The 12,583-nt window shown below is 45.2% G+C and overlaps 1 protein-coding gene across 4 annotated transcripts in view; it reads left to right on the top strand.

Moving 5' to 3' along the window:
* Positions 1-12,583, top strand: part of LOC139413715 (plasma membrane calcium-transporting ATPase 1-like) — a 186,584-nt gene that overhangs the window by 91,131 nt on the left and 82,870 nt on the right. For 2 of the 4 annotated variants that reach the window (XM_071161405.1, XM_071161406.1), the window contains exons 7-16: positions 1,006-1,041; positions 4,963-5,139; positions 5,595-5,809; positions 5,951-6,193; positions 6,766-6,900; positions 7,126-7,235; positions 7,382-7,619; positions 11,341-11,520; positions 11,659-11,746; positions 12,208-12,314. In XM_071161405.1, the coding sequence (XP_071017506.1) occupies positions 1,006-1,041; positions 4,963-5,139; positions 5,595-5,809; positions 5,951-6,193; positions 6,766-6,900; positions 7,126-7,235; positions 7,382-7,619; positions 11,341-11,520; positions 11,659-11,746; positions 12,208-12,314 (1,529 nt within the window). The remainder of the gene's footprint in view (positions 1-1,005; positions 1,042-4,962; positions 5,140-5,594; positions 5,810-5,950; positions 6,194-6,765; positions 6,901-7,125; positions 7,236-7,381; positions 7,620-11,340; positions 11,521-11,658; positions 11,747-12,207; positions 12,315-12,583) is intronic. The other 2 variants (XM_071161407.1, XM_071161408.1) reach the window with 1 other exon arrangement.

Below are 12,583 nucleotides of genomic sequence, written 5' to 3' on the forward strand. Positions count from 1 at the left end.
ATACTAACACTTATTTGGGTTTTCTTTTCTGTTTGGTAAGAGTTTTTTTTGCTAAGATTTCTGTTTTTCAGGCATTCATTCTAAAGGGGCTGAATGTGCCAGCTCAGAGGAGGGAGCTGCAATACAATGACTCATTCCAATTGGCATCTTTAGTCATCACAAAATTAGGCTGTGATTTCAAATGTTCATGAAACTGTTGAACGCAGCCATCATGACCTTAATGTTATGGGTTTATTAGAGTAGATCAGAGCAAGTAAAGGCTAGTTAGTTGCACACGCACACACTGGCTGCAGCACAGGCACGCACACTGGGTGCTGAACTGTCTGTCTTCCTCTGAGACAGGTGTATACAGTGAGAATGGAGGAAGAGGGCAGACATACTTAGAAGCACACACACAGTCCCACACCTCCCCCTCACCTTCACACAGACTCAGACATACACTCACCTTCTATATGCTCACTCATTCAAACACACTTTCCCTTCACACACACGAAGACTGTCAAACACTTACACACACACACCTCTCTGCCACATACACACATATTGATACAGGGACTCAGAGAGCAGAGGACAGGGGGCAAAGTGGCCGAATTAGGCTTCAGGGCTTGCTGCTGCTCAGCTGACAACTGCTGTTCACACACACCTCATCTCCACATACCCCCCCAAATGTCAAGACAGGGCCATGAGTGAGTGGATGGGAGGTGTATGTGTGTGGTGCATGTGTGTTCTTATAAAACGTATTTCCGTTAGTTACACATGTATTGATTGAAACAGACGAGCCCAGTGTCACCAGTAACTGATCCTGCTGTCTGTGGATGGATGTTCTACTTTACTCTACAGCCTTAAACCAACTAGTGGTCTCTCTCCTCTGACAGCCCGTTCCAGCCCCCAACACACACTTGAATTTATATTGTTTTGATCTTCTGTTCGTTTTGGTTTTATTATTATTTTTATTTCCTTTAAGCCATGTTATCAGCATTCCGCACTCTCTCTCTGTCTGAACAGGTAAAAAACAAGGACCCCCCGAAAATCGCAACAAAGGTAACCCCTCCATCCCTCCCTCTCCCCTTCCATTCAGCAGCAGTCTGGGAGTTTCGTGTCAGTCTTATGCACTCTCTTTTCTCTCCCTCTCTCCCTCTCTCTCTCTCATGCTCTCGCTTCCCTCCACCTTCTGAAAAGGGGAGGTTCTTCTCGCCTCGCTTTACCTGTGAAAGGATGTAACTCTCACCTGCCACTGGTCCCCAGAGAGAGAAGTGGGATTAGCCGTCAATGCCACTATTGTAGACCGATATCCATCTCAAGGCTACCTAGGGTTAGCATTCAGCACTACTGTTGTAGACTATATCCTTCAGAGCTATGAGGGGTTAGTATAACACAACTGTAGTCAACCATTATCAATCACAGAGCTTCTCAGGAGTATCCTTCTTTATCCTTCTGTTCTAGGTTAAAATAATAACACAACAACTCCAGTAGATTTGTATCCCTTCTAGGGCTAAATAGGGTTATCTTTACCTCAATCACAGAGCTGCAAAAGGGTTAGTTCTACTAGCCCCAAATAGAAAGTTTCATCCTCACATGCTATGTTTAGATAGACACCCGGGGTGTTGTAGCTCTTACAGCTTGCCTGGCCTGGACCGCTCCACCCTCCATGTGACGTGTCATCCAGAACTCATCCAAGCTGTCTCCCCCCCTCACTCATCCTCCCAGGGCCTGAGCATCTGCTGCTCACAGACCCTCCCCAGCCCTCCTGCCCTCTCCTCTCTCCTTCCCCTCGCCCTTGGCCTTTCACTAGTAAACAGCTTCTCTCCTCTCCAGCATGGAGCGGTAGCTAATGCTAGAGTAGGACAACATTAAATTAATAGGGACAGGTCGACCCAACCTGCATTCACAACATGAAATATATATTCTGAAAATGTCCACATACTGATGAGTAGTTTATCCAGTGCAGTAGCTTTATGGATGCCAAGTAATCTGTGGCTCCTGAGAGTAAATGGAATAGGAGTGGTAGGACCCCTGATATCATGTTTCAGTATCTGTGAATTTGGTAATAGTTTTTGGGCTTAGTTTAAAGAAGGGATCTAAACAGAATTATAATAGACATTGTATATAGAATTATAATGTAAATTCTTCTATCTATCTAGTGCTAACTTCAGAACTAGGGTCAAGGGGTTAGGGAGACTGTACAAACTCTGGGAAGTGGCTCATTGTGGGAGTTGCAGCCTGACATTATCAATGGGCTGTGGATTGTTGTCTGTTCTGTTCTGTTTTTCTATTCTGTTTCTTTTCTCTCACTGTTGCCTCTTTCCAGGATGTTGCTCAGGACCTCATGCTGTCTCGTACTCTCTTCTCACGATCACTGTTTGACTCTCTCTTCTCTACCTCTCTTTATTTATTTTTCTGTCTCTTTCGCAAAAAAAAAACTACCTCTGGAGATGTGCAGCCTCGTCTTCTACCTCATCATTTTATTTTTGTGGTGGTTGTATCTGCTTTGTTTTTTGTTCTCTATTTTTCAGTTTGTCAGTTTCTTAGAGTTTTTTTGAGGGGTAACACACTCGCAACCCCCCCCCCCCCCCTCATCCAACACCCCCCTCACCCCTCGTCCAACCCCCCCACCCCTCGTCGTGGTCCGTGCTGCGTCTGTAAGTGCTGTGCATCCGTCAGTGAGTCAGTGCATCCGTCAGTGCATCCGTCAGTGAGTCAGTGCATCCGTCAGTGAGTCAGTGCATCCGTCAGTGAGTCAGTCCATCCGTCAGTGAGTCAGTCCATCCGTCAGTGAGTCAGTCCATCCGTCAGTGAGTCAGTCCATCTGTCAGTGAGTCAGTCCATCCGTCAGTGAGTCAGTTCATCCGTCCGTGAGTCAGTCCATCCGTCCGTGAGTCAGTTCATCCGTCCGTGAGTCAGTCCATCCGTCGTGAGTCAGTCCATCCGTCGTGAGTCAGTCCATCCGTCCGTGAGTCAGTCCATCCGTCCGTGAGTCAGTCCATCCGTCCGTGAGTCAGTCCATCCGTCCGTGAGTCAGTCCATCCGTCCGTGAGTCAGTCCATCCGTCCGTGAGTCAGTCCATCCGTCAGTGAGTCAGTCCATCCGTCCGTGAGTCAGTCCATCCGTCCGTGAGTCAGTCCATCCGTCCGTGAGTCAGCCCATCCGTCCGTGAGTCAGTCCATCCGTCAGTGAGTCAGTCCATCCGTCCGTGAGTCAGTCTATCCGTCCGTGAGTCAGTCCATCCGTCCGTGAGTCAGTCCATCCGTCCGTGAGTCAGTCCATCCGTCCGTGAGTCAGTCCATCCGTCCGTGAGTCAGTCCATCCGTCCGTGAGTCAGTCCATCCGTCCGTGAGTCAGTTCATCCGTCAGTGAGTCAGTCTGCCAGTCCAGTCAGTGTGTGGCTGTGTTCAGTCTGATGGGTCTGGTCTAATGGGTTTCATGTTAGGACTGACTCGGTATCCCCTGACTGGTGGCCTATTCTCAGGGGTGGCAGAGTCACTATGCTCAATACAAGGGACTTCAAGTACAGACATTTTAGGAGTGTGAGGAAAAAAAACATTACAGCAAAAATGACAAGGGTACAAAATGATCCAACTAGATTGTGAATGTACTTTAAATTCACTGGTGTTGAGTTTGCATGGGCCACAAATAGAATCCATAGCAATGCATATGACACTGATTACCATAGAATACTGATCTTTTATTTTACCACCTTTATTATACTCGCCCTTAGATATTGTGGACTATTTATACTGGAAAAGAGACAGCGCTAGAGAACAAACAGAGCGAATATTAGATATGAAGTGGTGAAAGGCAAATATCTTATTTGCGTTTGTAAAACATGACTGAGCTCTGTAGCAGAGATGAAATACGTTCAGTTGACAATCCCCCGCAAAGGAACCATTGTAGAATTTACAACCTGTACTTCCATGTTCTGAAAATATTCTCTGTTATATGTATGATGTTAAACCAAAAACCATCTCCATAGACTCTTCTTGGCGCATTTCTATGGAGACTTATCCCCACACCAGTGTGTCGGCAGTGTTTTATGTTAATGTAAACTCTAGTGTAATTGTATTTCCATCAGGAGAGTCACACTAAACACTTGGGGAGAGCAGAATCAACAACCTCTGCATCATCAAGACAGTTGCTATGCGAAAAGGTGTTCACAGTTAGCCGTTGTTATGTAAATGCAGGCTGAAAGTACCAGGGGCCTGACTTTGGCCCCAGGTGAAAGCAAGTCCACCAGAGCCATGGCCCAGTGAGACACGGGTTCCGGCCCGCATAGATGGAAACAGAAAAATCGGAGCGTTTTTTGGTGAAACACTGGGGTAAATCCTGTATGGAAATGCGCCATCTGGGAGAAGTTGTATAGCGTTAAAATGCTGCTACAAATCAGTTTTGTATTGTTAAATCCTTACCTTTATCTCAAGCATTTCCTGGTGAATTCTGTGCTGTATGTTTACACTTTCCAACACCTGCTTTCGCAATGTTTCATTTATGCATTAGAGTATTTACACAATCAATCAGTTAATTATTGAGTACTAATTTTACTTTAATGAAGAATAAGTCGCATTTGCTGAACTCTCCATCAAACTGACCGCTAACAACTAATAATAACATCAGTGTTGATCACAAGGGATCTGTTCAGGTTTAAGAGATTAAATGATCCACATGGTTTAGTGGATCACTGCTCAGGACCTGAGTCTGGTGGTCTGGTGACCGTGTTTCTGTCTCTCTTCCAACCGGAACTGAACCACAACCCCTCGATCTCCCTTCCTCCTGCCTCCTCCTGCCCCCCCCCCCCCCCAAAAAATAAATCTCACCACCAACCATCTCCAACCTCCAATCACTACCCTCTTTACCCTCCCCAACCTTTTTCACCACCACTAATTGCCCTCCTCCACCCCCACCACCCTCTTCCCACCACCACCTCCCTCTACCCTACCTATTTCCTCATCCATCTACCCTGTCCCATAGCTAAGACCCAGGACGGCATTGCCCTGGAGATCCAGCCCCTGAAGAGTGAGGTTGAGTCCGAGGAGAAGGAGCCGGAGGTGGAGGTCAAACAGGTGAAGAGGGTTCAGATCACCAAGAAGGAGAAGTCTGTGCTGCAGGGCAAACTCACCAAACTGGCTGTGCTAATCGGGAAGGCAGGTGAGGTCAGAGGCAGAGATGCACGTGCACACAGACCTACACAGGCACACACACATAGACATTGCAGATCGGCAAGGCAGGTAAGAATAGAGAAGGTCTTAAAAACATTAGGACCCTGACACACGTACACACAGGTGTACACACAGGTGTACATACAGATGTAAAATCGTCATTTGAGCCAGTTTGCTACAGCAGGAAAATAATCCTGCAGCAACAGGAAAAGTGAATTATTATGTGGATTATAACCAATAGACATTTTTGTAGGGGCTAAACATTTTTCGTAAGGGCCGATCAAGTATGACATTTCAGTGGAAATTCAAAACTTTGGTAGCCTTTTTAAACCTGAAATACAATACAATTTTAAGGGTGATCAAATGAAGATCCTACATCTGTACATGCCTGCTCCTGGATTTGACCTCCAGATAGAAACAGTATACTTTGTTTGTTTTGCCCAGGTCTGATCATGTCAGCAGTGACGGTGGTCATTCTCATTCTGTACTTCGTGATTGATACGTTCGGGGTACAGGGTCGCCCATGGCTGAAGGAGTGTACCCCCATCTACATTCAGTACTTTGTCAAGTTCTTCATCATCGGAGTCACTGTGCTGGTGGTGGCTGTGCCTGAGGGGCTGCCTCTAGCCGTCACCATCTCTCTGGCCTACTCTGTCAAGGTACACACAAACCAACACGCACACGGTGCTGGTAATCGCAGTGCCAGAGGGGTTGTCGCTAGCTGCCACCATCTCCCAGACTTACTCTGTCAGGTCACACACACACAGCACTGACCTCTGTCTGTCTTGTCCCCTGTGTAGAAAATGATGAAAGACAATAACCTGGTGCGTCACCTGGATGCGTGTGAGACGATGGGGAACGCTACGACCATCTGCTCCGACAAGACAGGCACCCTCACCATGAACCGTATGACCGTGGTGCAGGCCTACATGGGAGACACACACTACAAGAAAGTACCGGAACCTGACGTCATCAAACCATCCACACTGGAAGTCCTGGTCAACAGCATCGCCATCAACTCAGCCTATACTACTAAGATCCTGGTGAGAGAGAGTGCACACACAGACACACACACACACTGTACACTTACACACCCATCCTCAAATGCAGAAATTGAACGAGCACTCACGATAAACCTTCACCGCTCACTCTCACACACAAACACACCCACACACACACACAAATCCTTAAGTGAGGCACTTGAAGCACACGCTAATATCGTCCCAGTCTTCAGTAAAGATGGTCCATAATAACATTCCAGAAACATGATACTGCTTTCTATCCACTCATTCATCTTCCCATCAATACCACCAGATAATCACATAAGACTGAAGATGCAGGCTTTAAATAGCCCTTAGGAGAATCCCTCACTCATCTTCGATCATTCCTTGGACCATAGCGCTTCGACATCTGGAGCTTCATGTCATATGTACACAGTGTGTGCACATCCTTACAAATGCATAGTCTTCTTCTCTAGTGCATTTCTTTATGGTTGCTTTTACACTCTGTAGGATGCATATCTCAATGCTCCTTTTACTTTGTCTTCTTCATGAAATATACATGTTTGTAGCATACAGTAGGTAGGGTGTGTGTAACGTTTTGTTTGTTTCTCCAGTCTCCAGCGAAGGAGGGAGGTCTGCCCCGCCACGTTGGCAACAAGACAGAATGCTCTCTATTGGGCTTCGTGCTGGAACTGAAGAGGGACTACCAGCCAATCAGGGATGAGATTCCTGAGGAGAAGCTGTATAAGGTGTGTAGCTGCTTCAAAATGTATCAATGAAGTTAAATGTGCAATCTGTAACTTATTTCACTTTTATAAATGTGTGTTCTGTGTGGCTCCAAGACTAAATTTACAAATAACCTACTGCCCGTTATTCCTACAGAAAGCTAACTTACACACGAACTAGTGTACTATAGTGATATAGCATATTGTGATAATATGGGAGTTATAACTAACTGAGAGGTGTGTTTCCAGGTGTACACCTTCAACTCCTCCCGTAAGAGCATGAGCACGGTGCTGAAAAACACAGACGGTAGCGGCTTTCGCATGTACAGCAAGGGAGCCTCCGAGATCGTCCTACGCAAGTACAGAGTGGAGGGAGAGGGGGAGGGAGGAAGGGATTGGTCATATCTTTCGTTGATGAATGGATACACCAAGATAGGAGGATGTGGATGATCAAGTCCATCTTTCTATCTTCCCCCCCTCCCCCCCTTCCCTCCTCGCCCTCTAGATGTTCCCGTATCCTGGACACGAACGGGGAGCCACGTATCTTCAAGCCTAAGGATCGTGATGAGATGGTGAAGGTGGTGATTGAGCCCATGGCCTGTGACGGTCTAAGGACCATCTGTGTGGCCTACAGGGACTTCCCTGCCGAGGCAGGAGAACCAAACTGGGACAACGAGGCCGATATCCTCAACGAGCTCACCTGCATCTGTGTGGTCGGCATTGAAGACCCTGTCAGACCTGAGGTGAGACATGGACAGACGCATTCTGCCTGAACAAAACAAGCTCTGGTGAACATCCTCTAACTGATCAGAAAATGCATAAATATACAGTACCAGTCAAAAGTTTGGACACACCTACTCATTCAAGGGTTTTTCTTTGTGTTTAATATTTTCCACATTGTAGAATAATAGTGAAGACATAAAAACTATGAAATAATACATATGGAATCATGTAGTAACCAATAAGTGTTAAACAAATAAAAATATATTTAATATTTGAGATTCTTTAAAGTAGCCACCATTTGCCTTGATGACAGCTTTGCACACTCTTGGCATTCTCTCAACCAGCATGAGGAATGCTTTTCCAACAGTCTTGAAGAAGTTCCCACATATGCTGAGCACTTGTTGGCTGCTTTTAATTCACTCTGCAGTCCAACTCATCCCAAACCATCTCAATTGGGTTGAGGTCGGGTGATTGTTTGCAGCAATTAGACCATGAAGGCCTGATTCACACAGTCTCCTCTGAACAGTTGATGTTGAGATATGTCTGTTACTTAAACTCTGTGAAGAATTTATTTGGGCTGCAATTTCTGAGGCTGGTAACTCTAATATACTTATCCGCTGCAGCAGAGGTAACTCTGGGTCTTCCTTTCCTGTGGTGGTCCTCATGAGAGCCAGTTTTATCATAGCGCTTGATGGTTTTTGCGACTGCACTTGAAGAAACTTTCAAAGTTCTTGAATTTTTCCGAATTGACTGACCTTTATGCCTTAGTGATGATGGACTGTCATTTCTCTTTGCTTATTTTAGCTGTTCTTGCCATAATAGGGACTTGGTCTTTCACCAAATATGGCTATCTTCTGTATACCACCCCTACCTTGTCACAACACAGCTGATTGGCTCAAACGCATTGAGGAAAGACTTACACAAATTAACTTTAAACAAGGCACACCTATTAATTGAAATGCATTCAAGGTGACTGCCTCATGAAGCTGGTTGAGAGAATGCCAAGTGTGTGCAAAGTTGTCATTGAGGCAAAAGGTGGCTACTTTGAAGAATCTCAAATGTAAAATTTATTTGAATTTGTTTAACACTTTGTTATTTCATAGTATTGATGTCTTCACTATTATTCTGCAATGTAGAAAATAATAAAAATAAAGAAAAACCCTTGAATGAGTAGGTGTGTCCAAACTTTTGACTGGTACTGTGTATATATATATATTTTTTTGTAGTTGATATCTTCAGAGCTGATGTTGGATATGACTGCTTAGATTAGCTGTGTAGTATGTTGTTTGGAGGTTGACCACAGTATCAGAGGTATAGATAATGAAGCCCAATATACTAGAGGTCTTAATGGACTGTTGTTTGTCAGAATACGATTTCTCCAAAACACTGCTGAAGGATTTTGTTGATCTGTTCAATTTTCCATTAAATAATTAACTGTTTTGCTGCAGTGTGACTCAAACATCTGATCCCCATTAAATATATTGAATTAGCCCAGGAACCTGCTGGCTCCAGTCATATGATATCATATTGACTGCAGCAGTCAATGAGAGGAACAATTTGAGAGCCACTTATAAGTGCATGAGGACCAAGAACTATAGACGAGGTATATCTTATATTATAAACTGGGTGGTTTGAGACCTGAATACTGATTGGCTGACAGTCATGGTATATCAGACCATACACCATATGTATGGCAAAACATTTATTTTTACAGCTCTAATTACGTTGGTAACCAGTTTATAATAGCAATAAGGCACCTAAGGGCTGTGTCTAGGCACTCTGCGTTGCATTTGGGCGGCAGGGTAGCCTAGTGGTTAGAGCGTTGGACTAGTAACCGGAAGGTTGCGAGTTCAAACCCCCGAGCTGACAAGGTACAAATCTGTCGTTCTGCCCCTGAACAGGCAGTTAACCCACTGTTCCCAGGCCGTCATTGAAAATAAGAATTTGTTCTTAACTGACTTGCCTGGTTAAATAAAGGTAAAATAAAAAAATAAAAAAATAAAAAAATGGTACATAAGAATATTGGCCATATACCACACCTCCTCTGGCCGTATTGCTTAAATAAGAGACTGGGTGCATATGACACTGATATCAACAATGTATCATATTAAATAGTTCAAATCAGTGTCATGAGGCCAGTGATGCAGTGATCTAAGTTCTGCTATGCTACGATAACTGCAGGCAGCCAATATCTATTTAGAGAGCTGGTGTTTGACGGAAAAGCTCATCTGCACACACAGACACATGCACAGTCTCTCTCTCACACTCACACACACACACAAACACACACACATCACACACATCACACGTAAGTGTAGCCAATTGAGTTCATGTTCACGCTCATGTTCAACCCTCCTCACTCCACTGCGGCCCTAGAGAACTGAAATGGCCCTCTTGTCTCCTATAGCCCCAGCCAGAGCCCGTGAACCTGCGAATTACAATGTAAATGTATTATCAACAGCTTTTGGTGCCAATATGGCCGATAGTGTGCTGAACCTACTGAGCTCTGGTGAAAACAGCATTATGAATCCTGCTGAAACAGCCATTTTAAAGAGTGTGGCTGTACAATATTAGCTAGTTTCTTGCCCCGCCCGGCCGCCACTTGCTGTGTCTTTCACATGACTCACTGATAGTCATTAGAGTTTTGAATGTCAAGCAGCAGCAGATAACATAGTGGATGGAAATAGCTTTGTAGCCAGCGGGTGACAGACACTCTACCAGTTCCCAATGGGGTTGGAAGGGAAGGGCGGCTAGCTGCTAGCGGAAAGATACTGTACTGTAGCAGCCATGCTAGGACATTTATAATGGCTGTGCACTTTAGCGCTGATATTTACGTGACAGCAGCGTCTCTGAAATGAGCTTCTGGTGTGTAGAATATTCACTAATATCATCCATTAATTATGCAGATGAGGCACCCTTCATTACCATGATAGATGGGGAAAGAACACCTGCGTCATTTTATTATTCAAATGCATTACTGAGGGAAAATGCAAAGCATCAGAGATGTTATCATGGTTCAAACTAAAGGCCAGAGATGTGGGCGACTGTTCGGGGAACATTGAAGAGTTAGCGATCGTAGGTCTGTGAGTGGATGTTTACATGAGGTGGTCTGCCAGTGCTAGTGTGGGAGCATTCACCACAGTGGGTTATTTATTTCCTTAGGATTCTGTGTTATTGTGGGGGGTGGGGGGAGGGTTGTGTAGACAGTGTAGCTACACGTTTTGTGGTTTGTGTGAGGGCAGACGGGGTGGGGGAAGGGGTTGTGGGCTCAGCGGTGTGATCGGCAGACGTCTGTGAGGGGTTTCTAATGATCTATAAATAAGTGATCTGATTGGTCTAATGAGGAGTGACTCATCACATAGCTGAGGGTGGCTAATTACACAAGACTTCACTCAGACACACAGAGAGAGAGACTCACACGCACAGAGGGTTGAGAGGTCACGCTAGAATGAGCAGAAGCTGTCAGGGATTCACACTGTCGTGCTGAGAAGGAGACTAAAATAACCCGCGACACTGTTACTGAGATCAACGGTGGTACAAAATGGAGTAGGGAACGTGTGGAGGGGAATATACATACAGAATACACTAAGATACACACTTACCTTACACAGACTGGTCTGAGATCAGCACTGGTACTATACCAATAAATTATTTTTTAAGTGGACATATAACTACACAATACTAGATGACCAATGTCCTTGTAGTGAACTTAGTCATGACTCTCTCCTCCCTCCCATAAAGGTACCTGATGCTATCCTCAAGTGCCAGAGGGCTGGCATCACCGTCCGCATGGTTACCGGGGACAACATCAACACCGCCCGTGCAATAGCAACCAAGTGTGGCATCCTGTTGCCAGGCGAGGACTTCTTATGTCTGGAGGGCAAAGAGTTCAACCAGCTGATCCGTAATGACCAGGGAGAGGTGAGACACACCACATTACTTTTATTTTGAAAGAGGGACTTTTATAATGATATAATAGAGGTGAGACTGTCATGGGGACTTAAATTATATAGTAGTGGAGATGCAGCCCCTCTGACACTGTGTACTCCTGTGCTCTAGGTGGAGCAAGAGCGTCTGGACAAGGTGTGGCCCAAGCTGCGTGTGCTGGCTCGTTCCTCTCCTACTGACAAACACACTCTGGTCAAAGGTGGGTTAAAGCTGTCACATATCTCTCCTTTTCTTGTTTCCCCTCCCTTTTCCTTCCAGAAATGTGTCATCTCTTTCTTGTGTGATAGACACACACACACACATTGGACCCGGGGGTCTGTAGCACTGCCACCCCCTCAGCCCAACCCAGTTCTTTTCAAAGACTAGCCCGTTTCATCTCAGTTGGGGGGCAATGGAGGGGTGGAAAGAGAGAAGGATGGGCCAGGGAAAGCATAATGTAGGTGTGGGTCATGAATATGGACACTTGACTAGAAGACTAACCGAAAGAAACACTGAAGCTAATTAAATGGAAAAAGCGTTTTCAAAATATTGGGGGACAGCATTTGTTAGTTATGTTCCTCCCCAAAAATTTGATTCCATGGATGTCTGTCTCAGTGAATATTTATACTGCTGTCCCGTGTGTTGAGATCTGAGGGGTGTGGTATTGTTCCTCTCCCTCAGGTATCATGGACAGCACCGTCCTCGAGACACGACAGGTGGTGGCTGTGACAGGCGACGGAACTAACGATGGCCCCGCCCTGAAAAAGGCTGATGTTGGGTTTGCTATGGTAACTCTCTCCATTCATATCAGTGTATATGGTTCCCTTGTCACTGCTTTCCTTATGTTTTTACCCCTTCTTAGAGAAAACCTATCAAGTAATCACAATTACACTACAGCCATGAAAAGCTCATGTTGCCCAAACCTTATCTCTGCAACTCTCCAATTTACTCCAAAGTGCTTCCATTACGATGGCTGTGTAATTAGGTAATAAATCAATAGTAATGCTTGGATAAATCTGCTTATCACCAGACAAACCCCTACATTCACATACACTGT

Source organism: Oncorhynchus clarkii, chromosome 7 (genome assembly GCF_045791955.1).
Source record: "Oncorhynchus clarkii lewisi isolate Uvic-CL-2024 chromosome 7, UVic_Ocla_1.0, whole genome shotgun sequence".
Lineage (NCBI taxonomy): Eukaryota > Metazoa > Chordata > Actinopteri > Salmoniformes > Salmonidae > Oncorhynchus > Oncorhynchus clarkii.